The sequence below is a fragment of the Nasonia vitripennis genome, chromosome 2, assembly GCF_009193385.2.
Source record: "Nasonia vitripennis strain AsymCx chromosome 2, Nvit_psr_1.1, whole genome shotgun sequence".
Classification (NCBI taxonomy): domain Eukaryota; kingdom Metazoa; phylum Arthropoda; class Insecta; order Hymenoptera; family Pteromalidae; genus Nasonia; species Nasonia vitripennis.
Genome location: NC_045758.1, coordinates 31,303,750 through 31,324,324, shown reverse-complemented (window position 1 = coordinate 31,324,324; position 20,575 = coordinate 31,303,750). Strand labels below are relative to the sequence as shown.

The window sequence follows — 20,575 nt, the reverse complement described above, 5'->3', positions numbered from 1 at the left end:
TATACTCTCTTGCTCTCTTCCTTGCTTCTCCTTCCAGCTATACACGGGGCTTCGCACGCGCCGAAATTGCGCTATTTGCGCAGATGCACGCGTCTCGCAAGGCGGCGATGATTTTCTCTGTGCGAGAGGGGAGTTTATCGCTATGGGTGTACTTATACTCTTCTTTGTGCAGTGTATAACCAGGGGTGGATTTCGGATCGATACGCGAGCGTCTTGGTATAATCCCTGGTTTCTGTTTTCGAAAAGACTGTCAGGCTTTAAAGGTATTTTCGAGGCCGATCGAATCGCCGAAAGAACATAGGTGTAATCACGAAAACCGCGAAAACCGCGTAAACAAATACGTCCTTGGTTCCCCAACGCTTCACAATCGCTATCTTCCGACCGCATCTACGGAATAAAAAAGATCCTGTTTTCGTGGTCTCGTCACTCGATACATCGCGCGACCGCGTGCGGGGGGCGAATCAAAAAATGAAGAAAGAGCCAAGAGCGTATCGAATGAGAAGAGGGAGAGGGACCGAGAGATCTGGAGTTCGATACACGAGGTGTATGTCTGTGCCCTTATAATGCGAGGTTCGAGGACCCTATGCTGCTGCTGCACGTGTTCAAAGATCCTCTTCGAAGGCCGATATGTTTTGGATCCTCGCGAGGTTTCTATTTTTAGAGCCCAGCGGCGCACCGGTCTTCTCTCGCTCCCGCCTAGATCGATTCTTTTAAAGCGAGGGTTCTCAAATTCGAGACGCAAGGTGGATTTCGTTTTGTTTTTTCTTCGCTACTTACACGCGGTGATTTTTTCGTTGGAATATAATTGCAATTCTGTATTCTCCTGTGTAGAGAAGAGAATATGTTGTTTTACGGGTTTGAATTGTTAATAAGGATATTTCTGGATTCGGATTTTGTTGAATCTATTTTTAATTCACAATTCGATCGCTAATGTATACCGGAAATCAATTTACGTGAAGAATTTATTAGTTTATTTTTGCACAAGTTATTCTTGCGAAATTATAGCAAAAACAGCATACATTTTAATCATCAGCTTTATCAATAATTTGTCTCAGCATGTTCTGCAGTATAATTACAAATTCGAACATATGAAATCAGCGATAAATGGAGTTAAAAAACACGATTGCTCTAAACGATGAGCATAAAATCCGCAGTTTCAGCCCGGCGCCAGAGAAAGAGAGAGAGAGAAAGAGAGAGAGAGAGAGAGAGAGAGAGAGAACCTCTGCACCTCTGGGAAATTGGTGTCCCGGCGTGGAACAAGTGCTTCAACCCTCTTCAGCTCTCGCTTGCCTGGCTGCCCTTTTCGCCTCGTTCCCCTCGCCACTCTGCCCTCGCGCCGTAATAATTCTCCGCATCGGCATAGCGCGGCAGGTACCTCGAGCCACTCCCCCCTTTAAATAGCTCGAGTTTACGGGTATTCGCCGCAGACGCATTGGAGAGAACGACGCTGCTTTGGTTAACTATATGTATATACATATACGTACAACCGTCCGAGCAGCAACCTGAGATATCTCCTGCGGCTCCCTTGTGGAAATTATTCCGCTCTGGCTTTTTTTTTTGTTTTGGGATTTTGTTCCAACGGCTAGATTAGGGGAGATCGTTATAGATTGGGATCTCCACTGCGCGTGACGGGCTTGGTTTTAATTGCTGATGATGCAGTTTTGCAGGGAGGATACGGGAGCATTAGCATTCAAACGGGATTTTTTGCAGGGAAGTAACTTTTGGGCGGTGCTCGACTCGGCTGCTCTTAATTTTCGCTGTAATGGGTTTTTGGAGATGGTCGATGCTTGTTGCTATGAAAGAGATGAATGTGGCTGTGAATACTTGATTTATTCGATACAAATCGGCACGCGATTTTTTTAAAATAGCATTAAGCTTGCTCATCTTTAGAACCTTCTGATCTAAGATTTTCTTGCGACTCCTTGGCACTTGCACGTTTTCTTCTGAAGAGCATCTTTTCTAGAACCATGAAGGGAGATTCGAACAGCAAACTGAAGAAAAAACCGATCACTACAGATGTCACCAAGTGGCTAAGAAAATCATGCCACTGAAAAAAAGATGAAAAAATTATTGCATTTTTGTTTAAACATGTAGCAGAAAATTATAGATCACTACTGTTTTTTAATCTTACAATATAGTAATCGGAAAAGTAGTTAGGAATCCTGATTGCTGATTGATGCATTAGTTGAATGACGATATGCACGAGGTAAACGCAGTAAGATATTCTGCTCAAGGGTAGCAAAAACTTCCAAGATAAAACGTACGATACTGGTCCTGTAGAAATCATAGAAAATTAGACAGACTAAGTAATTTCAGTGCATTTGTTATTTTGCGCACCAGCATAATTATGAAGGCAAGCGTAGATGATCCAACAAACTCCTAGTCCCCAGATTGGCCTTGATACAGCGGTGAAAAATGATTCCCAAATGACATTATACTCATAGGAAGTTTCCATAAAACTTCGTGTGCCAAAAGTGCAGAACGCAAAGGCTCCGATTGTTATCAACCAACCGGCTAAAATAGCCGACTATAGATCAAATAAAATATTGAGGTTATATCTATTTTCTAAATACATGCAGAATCAAAAACAGTTTACCTTTCCCAGCCTTCGATTATTGTTAGCTACTTCGAAGCCAAGCAAGATTCCAATAAGCCACGGACCAGCTCGATTGTAAGGCATTTTATAAACTTCCGAATTTAATTGTAAACTGGAAATTAAAGTTTATTTATCATTTCTATCATACGTATGCAAATATTTTGTAAACTACTTATCTTTTGAATTTTGAAGAAATACTAACTTATTTTTACTATTGATAAAAGAAAAGGCAGTATCTTGTTGATTCCTGTAATCGCTCCTGGAACTATCAAGGAGGCTAAAAAAAATACGAGTACAACAGCTAGGCCTAATTTTGTTTTTTTGTAAAGAGGATATAAAATTATTGGTGATATCCAGAACAACTGCATGTCTACTGCCAAATACCATAAATGACCCAAACACTGTAATTAAAAAGTTTTGTCAAATGTACGAATAATTTTTATGATAAAACTCAATGTGATAACAGCGTACACATTTAATAACTTTTACCATGTTTTCCTTTTCAACAAAGTTTTGTACGTACAATAAATTTTTCCACCACTTTTCACGACAACTTCCTACAAATACGGGAATTAGCTTATCCCAGAGAGGTCCAGAGCCGATTTTCGGCACGAATACAATAGAAAATATTAGCAAAGCTATTAAGGCAGGGGTCAATCTAAAATCAGCATAGTAGTTTCCGATTCTAGTGCGAAAGAGTCAATTCATCTTTCGCAAATGTATCGACGACTATTTTTCAATTCAAAGTATATACATTCAAGAATTTACAAAATGTTTAAAGTTTACCTGAAGTATCTGTGCAAATAATACATAGGCACGTTGAAACTCTTCTGTTTTGGCATTTGTTTTAAAAACAGGTACGTCATGAGGAAACCACTTATCGTCAAAAATGTGTCCACTGCGAACGGAGCGGTAAAGATGTACAATGATTTCCAAGATTGAGCCCACTAAAATGAATAAAAATATTAAGATTCGTAAATATTTTACAATAAAAAATGCAGACTTACGTTCAGTATACTGGCAGTGTTGACATTTGCGCTAAGAAAATACACGTTATATTCGTGTCCCAAGACTATCCAACCCATAGAGAGAAATCGAATACCATGGATAGCTGGTAGGTTACCTTCTCTGACATTTGTGCTAAGTATCGACGAAGCACTTTTTATAAATGAAAACTTGGCAAGGGTCGAAAGTACGGGATACTTGTACTTGCCAGTATCACGTTGCCAAAGGATGACATCGCAGAGAGTGCAGAAGAGAAGTAAACCCGTGAATGCGATGAGGATCGAACTGAAAGTCATTTATACGGTATCACGTGAAACTTAAAGTTGTAAAATTTGGTTTTAATAAAAGTGAAAATTCCTTGGACTCACAAACAAACAGTGAACTCTGTATCACAAATTTCTTCATCTGCTGGCGTACAAGTAGCTGACGAAATAACTATCTTAATATTCTTCAGTTCATTTATCGTGCTGATCAGGCTATCAAACATATGAACAATATCCGAGCCATTGCAAGTACTTGGCATACAGATTGAAAGGGTTGGAGTTATGGGGAGAGTAGCGTTGCCGTTGGTCAATGTGATCGAGTACATGCAATGATTACCACGAATCTCTATACCTTGTGACTCGCCTTTGACACTCATGCATTCGTCAAACATACCAAGGTCGATGGTATTGCCTTCCAGGAGGCCCGAGGGGATTTTCGACGAGGCGTCCAACACTTAAAAATTCAGACAGGTATATTTATCGATAATTCTTGCAGGCAGAGATGTACAGGTATTCTAGCGCTAGTCTAAAAATCACACAGAAGATCCACTTACTTTTCATAGCCCACATTTCCTGCTTTGTGATCGCCTTACCCAGTATAGCGAGATCCCGACCGCAGGTGTAATTCTGAGCGATCTCATCCTTGTTAACACTCTCGATTAAACTCCTTGGGCCTAGTAAACTGAGTTTATCCTCGAAATCTTTTTCGTAATTTCTCGCAGTCGCGGTCGCATCGTTGAAGATTACGGCGACTATCAACCAAAACACCGGTAGCATAGCGCTAGAGGAGAGGAAGTTCACACTTCGACTCATGACAGACGTGCTCGACTATCCTAGCTTATTTCAGATGTGTCCAGGTAGATGACCATCGTTCGAGCACTTATCGCTTGTATAGGAATACGATGTCACGATTGCCCCACTACGCCCACTCATTGGGAATCACATTGTTCAAATGTAAACAGTGCTTGTACGATAAGCGATCTTAATCTTAGAAGTGTGCAGTGGAGACGGTTAATTAGTCACATCCGACCTTAAGTGGTGATTCGAAGAAAAAATCATCCTGTAAAAATAGAATATTATTGCAAAATGTAATGCTCTTTGCGATTTGAAAAAAAGTAAACGAAATAAATGCTTGTTAACAAAAGAATATGCAAACAATGAAACGTAAAATGCGTCGAAATATTAATGCCCTCGTTAGAAGCTTTAATAGCCCAATAAGTCACCCTAAACTACAGCTTTCCAAAACCAACCAAACAATTTTCTCCCCGAAAAAAGTTCGACTCCAAAAAATCAGGCAGCGCATCGTTTGATAAATCGTACAAAATCTGTTCTCACGCCTGCAGCCCTCTCGACTGCATACGATAGCTGCTTTTGAATCCAGGTGAGCGAGAGAAAGAGAAAGAAAAGCGCCGCACTCGCTTTTCAACCCCCTATCCCGCTACTCCTTTTTCGGAGCTTTGTGCCCGCTTCCTACACCGCACATGCGTGCCTGTACACTCCGATTCATGGCCCCCCTCGGGCCTATACGTGTGTGATCTAATTCAAGAGAATTTTTACACGGGACTTGTTCGCCGCGTTTTTGCCGCTGGTTATACAAAAAAGCTGGATCGGATAAAAAAGCTCTTCGCCGCGGAAAATAGTATCGATTGCGGGCTCTAAATTGAATCGAATGTCCTGTCGGGGACAGGAGAATTGAATTACGTATATAGGCTGCGGATTTTTCTTTCGCAGGACAAAGCGCGTGAGAGAGAGAGAGAGAGAGAGAGAGAGAGAGAGAGTGCTTTGTGCGGATCGGTGGAAAATTTTTTTCTGCGCAGGCTATAATAAATTTACGCTGCTTTCGGAATTCATCGATCTTGATTTTTTTTCCCGCTCTTTTATTGTAAGCGTTTCCTAACTCACCTCGGTGGTCGGAAACAAGCCATCAATATTTACACTCGGTGAAAAATTGGCGAAAAATACCCCCGACCGATTTCCTCATTAATCACGCAAAAATAGCCTCCGAAGAGTAAAACGCGCTGTTTTCAGAAAAATCGCCCCACGCAGCAGGGAGAATTAAAAACCCTCAAGTCCACCCTCCTTTGAGAGCACTTCCGATATCACACCCCATGCAATATAAGGGTGCGGGTGCGCTTGTCTCCATGAGAAGAAAAACGCCGACTTCCGTCGTTTAGCTTCGCGAGCATATGTGTATAAACGGGTACAGGGCAGCTATACAGCTCGAGCATACCTATGGGGGCTCATTATATACACGCCTGCGCCCTCTCATTAGATGATCTACATAGCGCACACGCGTCGAATCCCTGCAGCCACCCTCATACACGCGAGCGGCTCTTTGACTTCGTCTTCTCTCGTCAGCGGTGCGTATACGGGCGCTACTGGCTTATATAGTATAACATGGGATGCTCGCACGCGTCGCTCCTTGTGTGCGTGTATAATGTATTATATACTCGTGACGATTGGCTTTTCTGCAGCGGGCTGAGAGCTCCGGATTCCCATGTATGCGGCGGAGCAAGATTTTTGAGCGCAGTGAGTATACTCAAGAAGGGGTGTGAAAGCTACGGGTACTTTTACGGCACTCGATGTTCGTTTAAATGGTTTCACTATAAAGCCGGACAAAAGCGTGAATTCGCTCGTCGCAAATAGCGAAACGCCATTAAGCCAGCGCAAACATCGAGCGAAACTCGACAAAGCGCCAAAATTCATCGAATTATCGTAATAGCGCGCGATATACAACTCCATCAAAGCCGACGGTATACAGGGGGGAAATAATGGACTCGTCGTCGCTCCCCGAAAACTTTCGACCGATCCGCAATTATTAAACCAGTCCCATACAAGCCGTTAAGCGATAAAACGCTTCCGCACAGCCATAAACAAAACTTTCGACGAGGATTCCTCCGAATTTATTCTGTATTAGCTAATGCAAACTGCTCTCCCTCACTCTCTCGAGCATATTATACAAGTCGCTTGGCTGCGGCTACACAGGCGCGTATATGCGCGTATATATCTACATCAGCAGTAGCGAGTCAACAATTGGAATAACAATGTCAGTCAACAGGCAGGCGCCCGCACGGGTTTTCGCTCGTGTGATGCATCCGGTTAAAATACACACACACATACGCATACACGTGAAGGGGTTGGCTTTTCACGCTTGCGCGAGCTACCGCGCGCGTCATGGGAAACGCGCGGATTTAACGAACGCGGGGGGGTGAGACGGAGCGGATATTAGAGCCACGGCCGGCTGAATAATTCAACGGAATGCACCGTCGAACGTCGAGTACTGATTTACATATACGAGTGTGAGGGTGAGCGTAGGTATGAATGGACGCGACGACGCACGGATTTTTCTCTGTATATAGGTGTGTATGAAGCAAGGTGCACTTCCGTGATTCGTCGCGTGCGTCATGGGAAGGCGGGGGTGGATTTGATTTTTTTTTTCGTTCACACGGCGTAATGAGATGCGTAAAGAATTTACGTTTTCATCGCGCTGATTCAATCTTAATTTCTTCACCGCTAGTCGATGACTCATACACGATTTTTTTCTCACAGTTCCGCGCAATCGCGGAGTAATCCATTACCAAGTGAGACGCGTCGTCGGAGGCAAATCGAAATCGAATTTGACGAATGCCTATACCCGCGTAAAATTCAGGCCTCTCAACGGCGAATCTCCGCCAACGCTAACGTAGTTTTCACCTAAGACTATTATACACTCGGTCGTTGCTGGAGCGCACGACGCGTCACGAGGCGGCTAATGTCATTTCGCGCAGACAGTCAGTGCGCCACACGGCTGTATGGCTTCCGCGTCGGCATCGATCATCAGCCAGTCCAGTAAAGTCCCAGTGACCGTGTGTATAACGCTTTGGTCAGGCGAGCGCGAAACCTGATAAAACGTCGAGCTGCAGTGCGGAAGAGGAGCTTGTCGATTTTTGCGATAGAGTTTGCTGTGCTTTTTGGGGGAAAGTTCGTTATGGAAGTCCCGAATTGAATGTATAGAGTATGTCATGGGTTTAATTTAGTAGTAACGGCTTTCTGTGACGAGAAGTAGATAGTACAGTATATGATTCGTTTTGTTGCAGGATTTACGATCCGATCGATCCTAAGCGGCAGCCCCATGGTGTGCACATTAGTCGGCATCAAGCTCTTCCTCGCGAACGCCCCGGGCGCCTTCGTCATCGGCTACTCCTTCACCCTGATGTGCATCTACCTGCTGGTAGTCGTGTAAATCGCGTGGAAAATGAAGAGACTTCACGACGGCGTTCTGAACGATCTGAACTTTTTCAACTGGCACTCGCGTTAAATGGATAGAGTCATCTGGCAGTTCGTACTGCAGCTCTCGGTCCTCTTCCTTCTCAACGTATTCATGATCTACTTTTACATGTACATTTACCGTGAAAAAATTAAGAATCGCCAGTGATGGTTTCAAAGTTCGTCGTTTTGCTGCTGCTGCCGTTCGTCAGCATAGCCGTTCACAAACTTTATCAGCTGGAGGTCGATCCTGCCGATTTCGTCTGTCATCATCAGAAACAGATCAAGGGAGATCCCGGAAACCTCTTCGAGTTCATCACGACTCCTCTAGCTTTGGAAAAGGTTACCAGTCGACGAATTAAATAATAATTAGCCTCAATCGCAGAAAGACCTTTCCAAGCAACGCGATAAGAGCTTGTCGAAACTATCGCCGGGTTATTCCTCGCGTAAGTGGATGGAATCGAATTCTGGTGAATAAAGCTCGCGCGCAGCAGAGCTTCGACAAAAAAAGCATAAACAATCCTCGGCGAAAAGCTATAGCGAATCCAAAGGCAAACAAAACGGCCGAAAAACCGGAAGGTACACACGCAAACAAATCGTCAGGGGGTTAATTGGCCAGTCGCGCGCGACGCGATAATATTATTGCTTTATTTCAACGGTGCAGCGCGGCCGATTCGAGCAATTAGTTATACTCTCACCGGGGCTTTTGGGATTTTCGATCTGCCAGCGCTGTACGCTTTATATAGCTCGCTTTTTTTTAAAAACTATATAACTATTTTTTACGCGCGGCGAGAGATACAGTTTTTCGCGAAATGGTTTAGAGATAACGGGGCGAATTGCGTTATTTCAACGGTGAATATACGCGATAGGATAGCCAGCTTCCGATTACGCGCATCATCGAGATAAACCGGAACCAGCAGGACCTGCTAACGACACCAACGTGAGAAAGTCCGACCCTTTAGATAGGCCGAAAAAAACAAACGCGCAGATCGGCTTCTGCAACTCTCCCTCCTCGAGCTACTTACGCAGGATATCCGGCGCGTCCGGTCAAGGGTCGGAGCTGCCGCTAATAAGATTCGCTTTCTCAGGAGAGAGAGTATGGAGATTCTGCGAGAGAAGCCGACTAGCGCAAGTCGAGCAGAAGTTATTCGGTCTTTCGAAGGGACTCCGCTGGGAGTTGAGCGCATGCAGCCTTAGGATAAACGCCCGGAGTAATGGAGCGCGTAGAGGTCGCGAAAATTCGGGAATAAAAGCCTGTTTGCTGCAGCTTTTATCGCGATAACGACCCATACGTCGTCGACCGAAGATTTTATTTTGAAATAAACTGCACCGAAGGCAGGGAGTCGCTGTAGCGCGAAAAGTACGCGCGCATATACTAATTAATTAAATTCTAACTGCAGCGAATTCCAGCCTCGTTCTTTACCCAGCTGTGAAATACCGTTTTCAAAGCATCGAGTTCATTCATCGCTCGTGTGCGCGTGAGTATTTCCCTAAATAAGATTCGAAATGATTCTCGCTCCTCTGCGCGAATCCTCCTAATATAACACGTAAAATTTCGCCGTTCGGAGAGATGTGTACGTATGTACGTACAGCGTGAAATTCCGGAGAACATTAGCATGAGAGGACGTCGCCGCATCGGGTGCTTCATCCCCGCGCTAAATTATACCGTCTGAGAAGCGGCCCGCTTTGGCCGTCTCGTATGTACGTAGGAGAGGCTACTCGCGCTTTGCACCGGACGAAAATGAGACGTGGACTCGGTTACTACTGGCGTATATTTGATGAGGCTGCGCTGCTGGTGTGCTTGGAATTATACATTTTAAGTGGAATATTCAATGTTATAATTCAAGAATATAAATTGGCTTCAAGACTATAAATTCACGGCGAATCGAATGACAACTCGATGTACGCCATCATCCCTTTGAAATTCGCGCGCATCGGCCCGGAAGTCCGTGTCCACGTGAGTTTCGAGCATATAGCCAGGGCAGCACCTTTGACGCTCCGTCTCTCTCTGTCGACAATGTAGCATTTCACGATCGAGCTAATGAACTGAGAGTTAGCTATAGCGAATGGGTCAATCGCTACTGTAATCCGCGCTCGGCTAGCGTAACCTGAAGGACCTATAGCTGCTCGCACTGTATAACGCGAAAGCCTGTAATTGGAAACTGTAACGGCCGTCTCTCTCTCTCTCTCTCTCTCTCTCTCTCTCTCTCTCTCTCTCTCTATCTCTCTCTCTCTCTCTCTGTACTGAAGCTTTCGACGGTGCGCGCCGGAATTGACAACGACGGCGAATACGGAACCGTACGCTCTCTGCGCGCGGTCTGCGTGATTTCGTCGCTATGTGCTCTCGTGTGACATATGAGTCGTGTGTGTGTGTGTGTGTGTGTGTAAGTGGCTGGATTTCTCTGGACGCGAGCGTAGTATTGGAGTTCAGACGATGATTCGGTCGTGATATTAATTGGCTTGGTAGAGAGGTATTTAAACGAATAATTTTATTCGCAGCTGTTGCCTTGGCTGACGAGGTTCAAGGAAGCGGACAAGCGGATCGTTGCCCCGGGAAAGTCCTACAGAGCCGTCGTGGAGGTACCGTTTTTAGGTATAAGCGAATTTTTTTCTCGTCTACACATTATCAGGTGAAAAATGTAGGATACTCATCGTCTCTGCTCGTTGCACAGGAGAGAGGCTGGTCAGAGCACTGCTAACGGATTACAAGCCATCGAAACTCTTCGCCTTCGACTTCTCTAACGATCTCTTGAAACAAAGAATCGTTATCCAGACGCGCGGCTACCACGATCGAGCGCTCCTACAAACGACCATCTATTTCCGCCGCACTTCGCTGATATATCAAGTGAGTTCCCCCTTTTTCACCCCCGGAAAAACAGAGCTACGAAGCCACCGAGATAACCTCCTACAAGAACTAAATTATCCGGCGCAAGATGAGTGTACTCGAAGTATCGATTGGTTTAAAAAATAAAACCAGTAGTAATCGAACAAAGACGCCGAGCGTAAATCCAAAATCTAGTTACCCTTAAAAAAAACCGCCGAAAAAAAGTCCCAAGACAAAGAGACTGCATAAAGCTCCCTTTGCTCTTCCTCGTCCCCCCTGACATTATAAGGCACACTCACACAGTCAAGGCTTGACGCGACGACGCAAAGGATCCAAAGCGTCGCGTGCACATCTTTTCTTTGAACCACCCCATACACGGTCACGTTGACAAAAGATGAAAATCGCTTCTCTCTCTCTCTCTCTCTCTCTCTCTCTCTCTCTTTCTCCCTTGCATAATCCTGCAGAAGCCCGAGAGAGTAAAGAGCCAAGAGTCGCGCGCACCTGGTTTTTGCCCCGGTCTTTTCCTTCGGGAAGGGAAGAAGAACAAGAAAAGATTTTCCGTACAGCCGGCTGCTGCTACTCGCGGCTCTCTTTCTCGTTGTTCGCGCTCATAGGGCGTACATGTAGGGGGAGGGTATGCGCGAACGACGTGTGTTATTATCCCCTGGATATATGTGCGGGGTGGGAGACGAAAAAATGAAGAGGGAGAGAGAGAGAGAGAGAGAGAGTGAGAGGAGGGTATTGTACTTGCTTTATTGGCAGACGATGTGTTTGATCTTTTATTAGACGGAGCGATATTGCGCGAGCGACTACGGGATATGTGTGCCCTGGGATTCATATGGTGCGCGAGCATTTGAATATTGAGAGTAGTATCGTGCGCGTAACCATTGATTTAGTCTGAATTTGAATTGAATGTTCGAATTACTGCGAAATGTCGATGCTTTATTGCTTTTTTTTAAATTTTACTTCAGAGACAATTTTTTTATTTTAAATACCGATCATCGCGAGGCGACACTCGATAACATCTCGGCTTTCACGAGCTGTGCGCTGTGAACCGAAACTTGGCCTGGCCGTCACAATAAAGCCCTGTATATGGATATACACGACGTCGATAACACAATGATAGCCGCGCGTGTGCATGACAACTATTCAATGAATGATCTCTTTGTCGCGTATCGCTGTGACGTTTCCAATTCGTTTTATTGAACCTTTCGTGAAAAAAAAATGCGCTTCGTATCGCACTGATAAATGAAGATATAATGAATTTTTTAAATCGTTTTCTGTTTCAGTACACCATCGGGTATGCGCTGAGGGTGATTATGAAAAATCAGCTGGAAGAGTCAATGAAGAATGTGGCCACGCTGTTCGAGAATGTCGGTGGACCTGACAAGATTCCGAATTTTTCGACGAATAACGCGTGATGGGTAATAATTGCATAGTAAGCTCTTTTGCTCGATAAACAACGACTTGAATTTGTACATATATTTATATTCACTGAAATATATGTAAATTGTTGAAAGTGTTATTTATGAATTTCGTGAAATAATTCGTCAACGACAAAAAGAGGGCTTGTCGATCTTCTCGTGGAAGAGCCCTGCATTACCGACGTAGGGTATGGCTGCAAGATGCTTACATTTTTAAAAAGAAGAGGGCCGACACGTTATCGATCGATCTGGCGCGCAAAATAAATGAAGAATTGTGCAATCTTTTTCTTGTATTTTTCTTGTATACTACCTTTTTTCAGAAGAGAATGATAATAAAAATATCATCAATCATGTTTAAAATTTTGGATCAAATACCTCTCATCAACACTATCAAGCAACGATTCTCCCGCAAAACCGTATACACCGCTCGCAGCTCTCGACAAGTCCGCCTTCAATCGCAAGAACAGCTCGAAACGCGCAGGTGGACGCGACAAACAATGGCTTAGCGCAGAAATCGCGCGCGCTTGCACGTGATCCCATAGTCCAGCACTATACATATATACTTACATATACGCGTGGCATTTACAAGCGCAGCTCGCGTGCAGCCTTGCGCAAAAGCTCGCCGTACCGCTGCCGATGACGTTGATTGATATCTCTCGTTAATTTCCACGAGTATTTGCGATTTCGGCCCCGGCCTGCACTGTGCCTGTGTGTGCGCGCGCGCGTGTGTGTGTGTGTGTGCAAGTCTATATGTGTCGCGCTGCACGCCGTAAATAGGCATTGAATTGGCGATCGCGGCGAGCGCTTGTACCCGCCTCAAATAAGGGACAAAACAGGTATATAGATGCGGGAATAAATAGTAGTGATATTATCGGTGAATGTAATATACTCCGCGCCGTCGATTCGTCGGAATGAGAAGCAATTTTTGAATTTTTGGAAAGTATATGACCCAGGCGCGGGAGTTCCAATTTGAATTTCAATTTAAAAGTCTTTATACTCTTGATTGCGCGCGGTCCTCAAAAATATAATTTCGATCGAATCGATGTCTCGACGTGCCTCCATAAAATGTCACTCGGCTCGTCGACACATCAAAAATTAGATCGGCCTCCGCCGTTTCATATAAAAAACTGAGAGGAAAAGCGCGCAATTTGCTAAAACATCCCCTTCTCTCTCTCTCTATGCCGTGTATAGACTCCCGCAAAAAAGTGATCGCAAATTAAAACTGAACCCCCTGTACCGTGAACTGTCAATGCTCCTCTGACGCGCATACACCCACACGCATAGCCAGTAGCACACATGCCAGTACAGAGCGGGGAGCTTGAGTTTAGAGCAAGTGCTTTAATTGTCTCGGCATTTTTCCTGCAGCGAGCGCATTTTTCAAGCTGCAATTCATCGGCGCGCGCACTGCTTTTGACGTTTTTCAATATTTCGCCGGCAGCAGTAGCGAGAGTTTGATTGGAACGTCGCTGCGGAATAGGTCATCGCGACGAGAACGACAACGAAATTTATGGACAAAGGCGTATGTGCACACATACGACTCGCACTCGATGCGATCTGTGCGCGCGTGTGTGTGTGTGTATGGAGGGACGAGAAATTATATTCGCGAAAGAGCTGGAGGACGACGGTTTTGAAAAAAAATAATAATAATAAAAATAAAGCGTCTGTACGCGTCGAAAGTTAAAAGATCGAGAGGCGCGGCGCGCTGCGGATGAGAATTATGATCACGCGAGTAATAAATCGATTTTCCGAGATCGGGGCGATATTTATGGCTGCGATGGTTTTCGGTGAAACGCGAAAGAATAATTGGATTTCGCCCAATCGGAGCGAGGATCTTTATGGCCTGGATTAATTATAATAAAAATCGAAAATTGCCCTTTTCGATATGTGAGTAATCGAGTATGTTATATAACTATATACGCATATACTGTATTTACGTATCATCGCGTGAAGCGAGCGAGTGAAAATCAGCAATGTACGTATCTATAAGATTTCTAATCTGACAGCAGATAAAGCGATAAGACGCTCTCAGTATATACGCGTAGTTACAGCGTGAGCAACCCAAGCATAGCAAACTTACGTGTTTACTTAGAATCCTACAACTCATCCGTACTTTTGTTTTCTCCCTTCACACTCCACCCCCGCAGTCGATGTATTCCGCTCGAATAATCGCCGACCACCTATACAGCCATACGAGCGTATAATTTAACGTTCCCCAGTTCTCAATACGTGTTTATACTATATATTATATATTTATTTATTTATTTATTTATTTATTTATACGCGTGCTCTTCTACAGCGCCAGGCTCGCTATTGGCCGAGATAATTAAAACTACTCTTGCTCTCTGCTGCACTTCATATTTCCGTGGTAATTAATTTTATAACGGACATTCTAATTACGCGCGAAATGAAATTGCGAGCCTGCGATGTCTCTCTCAATTCCCGTCCGTATAGGTATACGCTACTTCTGAGTTATTAAATCGCCGTCGTTGCGTTCGGCTAATGCCTGTATGTACAGATTTGCATTATCAAAACGTGTATATCCGGGGGAGGTCAAATAGTTTACTGCGCGGCGCGTGAATTATCATCGTGGCGGAGCGATTACGAGGGGCTGTACGTTTTCGCCGCGGCGGCTTTTTATTCGCGGATGCGCGCAGCGGTTTAATCGGTCGAGCGAAAAATGGAGCGTTTCGCTGTACTGGAGCTGCGGAGTAGAATGGATGCCGGGTGGAGTCGAGCGAGACATTTTATTCGTTGGGAAAAATGCTGTATCGTGTATGGGTATTTGGGTATACATGCGTTATATGGATGTGAGTGGTATGTCTGAACGAAGCGATTCGGTAGATGTTAATGGACGAGTGCGCGTGTAGTTTTGTTGAAAATTCGAGTTTTTTTGAAAAAGTTATGACGTTTTGTTTTTACTAGACTTTTTGTGGGAGTGAAACATTTTTTACGGGAGATTTTCTGACGGGTAGAATTATTTATTGTGAAAACTAGTGCGCAAGGACAAATAATTATTTTATCTTTATCTGTACAATAAAAAGAATACGTCGGAGAGAACATATTCACCTTTTAATTCACAAAAATGGTAATTATTTCATTGTAAAATGACACAAGTGGAGGCATTACGGAGGCGAATACATTATAAATGAAATTCAAATTGATATATTTCAAGATTACACTCGACGATATATTTCAAGTTTAATCAGTCGATTGAACACAGCGCTGCGCTTTAGTTCGTCAAAGGCACGTTTCACGCGCATTAATTATGTACATCCATTTATGCGGATATTGCGACTTGTGATGATATGACGGAAATTGGGATGATAATTATTGTCATCGCCATGAGAGGAATCGACAGTTGAAGGGCATCTCGTGTGGCTTTCGACGGGATTTGTAGTCCTTGTGCAATACGATGATTATTAAAAGCTTGCTTGAATCTCGTGGATGAGAATTATTTCTATTCGATTTCATTTGGCAAAAATTATAGAAATATGATATTTGAATCGTTAATTTTTAAAATCTTAATTTGTGTTCAATTCAAGAGTATATTAGTTTCAATCGGATTGAAACATCTTCGCCACTCGTACTTATTACAAAGTACCTCAACGGTGCCATCAATCCGAGATCTAGGGTTCGAATCTCGGTCTGGTCACTTTTCGGACAAAAAATAATGAGCCTTTTTTTACAGTCCAGTTACTGCGTACCTGCAGCACAAATCAATAAAATTGCAAAAAAAGTTTAAAACGGTAAAAAATAAACACGCGACTGCATACGCCTACATGCGTACGAGGGAAGCGCCTTCGCTCGCGTATAAGCCGTACATCCGAACGAGCGAGAATCTTTTCTCGCTGCACAGCCCCTCGACGAAAGACGACGAATGAGAATAAGCGATGAAAATGAAAATCGTATGAAAATTAAAAAAGACGAAAGTGGGTCGAGGTGTAGCTAATGTAGACGATTGGTGAGGTAAAATGTCAGCTGGGAGTGTAGCGGCTCCTGTAATCCAGCGATTGGAGGCTAGTTATGGCGGAGGGTCTGAGGCGAGGGGTCACTGCTGGTGCGGGCTCCACGTTGACTGGGCGTCCGCACTAAGCTCGCCATCAATATGGGCACCCCGGAGGAGTCCGGGGTGGCCAGGTTAGCTAAGGAGAGGCGAACCGGGCCAGAGGGGAAACCCAGCAGCCAAAAGTCTCCGTGGCGGGCAGTAGTGGGATCGCGCCCGGGAGTGGGACCGCACTGGCAGCCTGGTCAAAATGACTCGACCCATAACTTTTTGCACTTTTTTTCAATTTTCCCCCATTACCCTCTCCCTGCCCCGTCCTTTCGCAAAAAGAACGAATTTTTTTAAACAATTTTTCGCGAACTTAACTTTTACTCCTATACAGGTATAGCGCCGGCTGTAAAGCGCACGAGTCGATAGCGCGCCGACGCTGACCGAAGTAGACCGACGCCAGCCGAGTCGCGCGTACACATAACGCGAAGAGCGAGACATGCGGAAAACGTGATTAAACATACGTATGGGCCTTTATGTATCTGCGAATTGTTTGCCGACGCGGCGCGAGGAATCAGAAGTAACTTCATATAACGGTGAAGTTGGGAATCCGTTCGGCAGCTTCGGGTATAAGTAAATCGTAAAGCGCAAATATTTGACTGAAGTCAGAGTAACGGTTCAAAGGGTATACTCTACGCTGAAATTGATATAATTTCTCAAAACGAAGTGGAATCAATTATCAATTTTCATAACGTAAAAATTCATTCACTGCCACTATTAAAACCTGTTTCCAAGTCCCTGCACCTCTACAAAAAAAAAAAGGAGAATGAGAATCCCGCACACTTCTCCGCGACAAAACGCGCCAGCGCACGCTGGCGCGTCTTATCTACTTCGCCTCAACCTCTCGCTTTACGATCGCTCGTAAATTAAAAGTTTTTATATAAAATCTATTATGAGTATACGCGAGCGGAGGGATACGCCTGACATATAGACACGCTGTCGGACGCTCCTGGCTACAAAGCATTGAGAAAGTGCAATACTGCGAAATGATCGCGCGAGCGGGTGGCCGCACAGTTTTACAGCACCGTAAAACCAGGCGCTTCGCGTTATATCGCGCGCGCGCGCGCGCGCGAAGCTCGTCCTCGTCAGGACACAATTCCAATTCCTGCTCTCTGTTCGTCTGCCATACAGCTCTGTCGCCAGGCTTTTATTCGTCTGCCGGGCTGTGTTTACACTGCGGGATGACGCTTCGTAGATCGGGATATTCTAAATTAATTTTTAACTTTTTTTCGGGCCAAGGCTTTTTAATTAAGGATGATTTGTGGGCAGCTTTTTCGACGAAAAGTTCAATCAATCATCCCGGTGCGCCGAGAGACGCGCGCGAAGCTGCGAATTTCGTAAGCGCGGATAATCTTATAATTATAAAATTAATTAAATTAATGCGCCCGAGTTTTGAGACGAAGCTGCCGAGCGAATTAATATTCAAAAGTGTAAGCATATAAATTTACGTAATGCTGAATAAAGAAACGAAGAGGTGCATGCCATTAAAATTTTATTACGCTATATGTGTAACGCGCCGCTCTCGCGCTGAATATTTGATAAAAAGCTCTTAAACAGCTTGAAACGTTTCACACGACGAAGTATAGCCAAGAAAAATTAACGCATTATTCGCGAACAACGTTAAAGTGCGCATCGCGAATAACCACAATAGAAATTCCATCCGTTTTCGTAAAAAGGCGTAAATTCCATATCATAGAGAACGGCTCGCGTAGTTTTACGATAAACGCTTCGCACGCCCGCACAGCAGCGCTGATGACGCCGACCATAGCCCATATATATACAACGCTCAACTGCAGCAGCAGCAGCAGCCGGATTTCGCTGTACAGCCGGGGTAGCCGACGCCTCGTAAATTCTTTATCGATAACAAGCCTCGTTTCGTCCAGCCGGACGCGAATCGCGTGTTATATCCGCGCCAAGGCGCTTTTGACGATGTCGGATTAAGCTTTTAAGCTTTTTCCCCTCCGCGACGCTTCTTCCTTTTGTCTCCCCCGGCGATTATACGTGTTTAGGCCCGCGCTGGCGATATCACCCGCTGGTAATTGCCGCGATAATGTCGCACGACGGTAACGAGCGGCTACACCTCGTGTTTACGGCACACGGCAGCGTGAGAGCCCGGAAAAATTGGATTTTTCGACTGTAAAGAGGCTCGCTGGCGTTGGCGGGTTTTACGGCTGCTGTTGCCGCTTTCGATCGACTTCTGAGCCGAAGATTAATCGCGGTTTTAATAAAATAATTATGTAAGATGTATGATGAAATACACTTTAAAACGGAGCCTCTCCGCAGCCAATCACTCAGCCTCTGCAGCAGCAGCAGCAGCTCTCGCTGCACAATACGACTTCATTACTTTAAAATCCAATCGTCCCTCTTTCCTCCCACGACCTCGTTAATTCAATGAACCTCTGTCTAAGTCACTGCACTCCGTGGAATACCTATACATATACCTACATACACACCGCAGTGCGTCCGGTCATCCCGCAAGGCGGTAGTAGTAGCTTCTCTCTCCACGAGAGAGTAATCGATCCTCTCCCGCAGCCCTGCGTACCTAGCTATAGACTGTGCGGCGAGTATAGTGGTGTGGTATATAAGTTCTACTCCTTCTGCAGAAGAGCCACAGCGCCGATTTCCGTTGGCCCCGAGGGCAAAGTTTGCCGCGCGCCCGCGCGGTCTTAGCCGAGTTTCGGCCCAAGTTTGCATGGTTGGACTTGCGGACGATGGCTTGCACGCGCGCGCATCTGTACGACTGCGCGGCAGTGAAGTAAGAGTTCGGAGGAGGTATGTTGTAGAGGAGGTAAGACTCCTGGACGAGGGCTTATAATTGTTGGGCTGTGCGATGGACGACGCGTGTCGCGGAATTTACCGAAGGAATTTTGAGGGAAAAATATAAGTCGATCATTTTTACGCTAGGAATTCACTATTGACAAACTAAACAACCGTAAAGTCGCAGAACTTCTCGAAACTCCTCGAGCCTGCAGATTATCGATGCCTCCGTTCTCTCATTACGCTTCTGATTTAGGTGTCGCCCGGCTATTAGTTCTCCTCGCTATTGCGCTATCGGCTTTCGGAGTTTCCTTGTTGTGTATAATATACACGTATGTCTATATGTATACACACTTGAAACTTTCGCCCGAGTCATCGGCATTGTAGCTGTATACACCGCCTGTAAACAAGCGAGCGCGTGATTCCATTGCGACCGTTCACACGTGCTCCGAACAGCAGAGGGGGAAGGCTCAGGTGTGTAGGAAACGCACGACTTGCTCCCGTGTACGAAGGGAAGTAGATGCACAGGGCAGTCGCTTCGTTGGTCTGGCGTCTGTTGACTTAATTTTACGAAGAGTTTTTTTTATACCGCAAAACTAAAAGCTATTTGCGCCTCAGTCTCAGTCCATGAAATTCTAATGCACAGCGCCGAAAAAGCATCGCCATTCGTGCGCGAGCGATGGGATTTCTCTACTCTCTCTCTCTCTATCCGCCAAATTCACGCGCAAAAGTTACAAGTCTATATTATGCAAATGCCGCTCTGTGCGCGTATGTATATAGGGAGTAGCTTCTGGTCTTTCGTCTCGCGGGAGGACGAGATGCGCGTCTTTTATACACATCCCAGCGGTAGAGACACAAGACGATACGTGCTTGTGTTACGGGATGTATCATGTATATGCGAAGCGCTAGTGCTTTTGTCTCCGAATCCCGATGCAGCTCCGGCGACTTTGCTTACTTTTTTTCGTATGGGAAGCTTCGATTAAGAGATACACCAAGAACGTGTGCACGTGTGTCCGGAATCTTCGATCTTTTGAAAAGTCCTATCTGGCTTGAGATCAAAAATTGATTTTCCCGAAGGACTTTATCGCATTGATATAGGAAACTCGATCGTGTAATAACGTTTTCTTGCAAACTTTCGACATTCTTCGACGGGAACAACCTATACTCGAGGGAATCGGATCGATTCGCGATATTACGAAATTTTCGTTTATTAATCCGATGCACTCGCCGATATCGGGGACACATCGGCCCGTAAATAAATCAAAATCAATTTCACCGCCGCTGCAGCAGCAGCAGCCCAATAACGAAGGCTTCGATAAGTGACTTAGCGTGCATTACAGAAAGGCGAGGGATAACCAAGAGTTATCGAGTTCATCGAGCTTCCGTCGGAGCTTGCAGCGCGCGCCGACC

General features: G+C 45.0%; 2 protein-coding genes across 3 annotated transcripts; one reads left to right on the top strand and one right to left on the bottom strand.

Annotated features, from left to right (window-relative positions):
• Positions 1–1,832: 1,832 nt before the first annotated feature.
• LOC103315875 (nose resistant to fluoxetine protein 6) lies at positions 1,833–4,685 on the bottom strand. The gene is given in 11 exon segments (XM_031924178.1): positions 1,833–2,047; positions 2,132–2,274; positions 2,338–2,527; positions 2,597–2,708; positions 2,799–2,935; positions 2,938–2,997; positions 3,086–3,254; positions 3,383–3,543; positions 3,604–3,886; positions 3,970–4,318; positions 4,419–4,685. Coding segments are annotated over 11 exon segments (2,040 nt in total). The 5' UTR covers positions 4,678–4,685; the 3' UTR covers positions 1,833–1,870.
• Positions 4,686–7,642: 2,957 nt separating this feature from the next.
• LOC100679943 lies at positions 7,643–12,710 on the top strand. Of its 2 annotated transcripts, XM_016983153.2 has the most exons (6): positions 7,643–7,858; positions 7,941–8,451; positions 10,609–10,702; positions 10,782–10,954; positions 12,223–12,371; positions 12,454–12,710. In XM_016983153.2, exons 2-5 carry the CDS (start codon positions 8,278–8,280, stop codon positions 12,352–12,354), a joined length of 573 nt encoding a protein of 190 aa, XP_016838642.1. In that variant the 5' UTR covers positions 7,643–7,858; positions 7,941–8,277; the 3' UTR covers positions 12,355–12,371; positions 12,454–12,710. The 2 variants fall into 2 exon arrangements, with proteins under 2 accessions (XP_016838642.1, XP_003425976.1); XM_003425928.3 differs by having other exon boundaries at positions 12,223–12,710.
• The last annotated feature ends 7,865 nt before the right edge of the window (positions 12,711–20,575 follow it).

Coding starts and splice junctions, on each gene's coding strand:
- LOC100679943 (XM_016983153.2), top strand. CDS start 8,278: ATGGTTTCAAAGTTCGTCGTTTTGCTGCTGCTGCCGTTCGTCAGCATA. Junction 8,452..10,608: donor CTCCTCTAGCTTTGGAAAAG/GTTACCAGTCGA, acceptor TTTTATTCGCAG/CTGTTGCCTTGGCTGACGAG. Junction 10,955..12,222: donor GCACTTCGCTGATATATCAA/GTGAGTTCCCCC, acceptor TTTCTGTTTCAG/TACACCATCGGGTATGCGCT.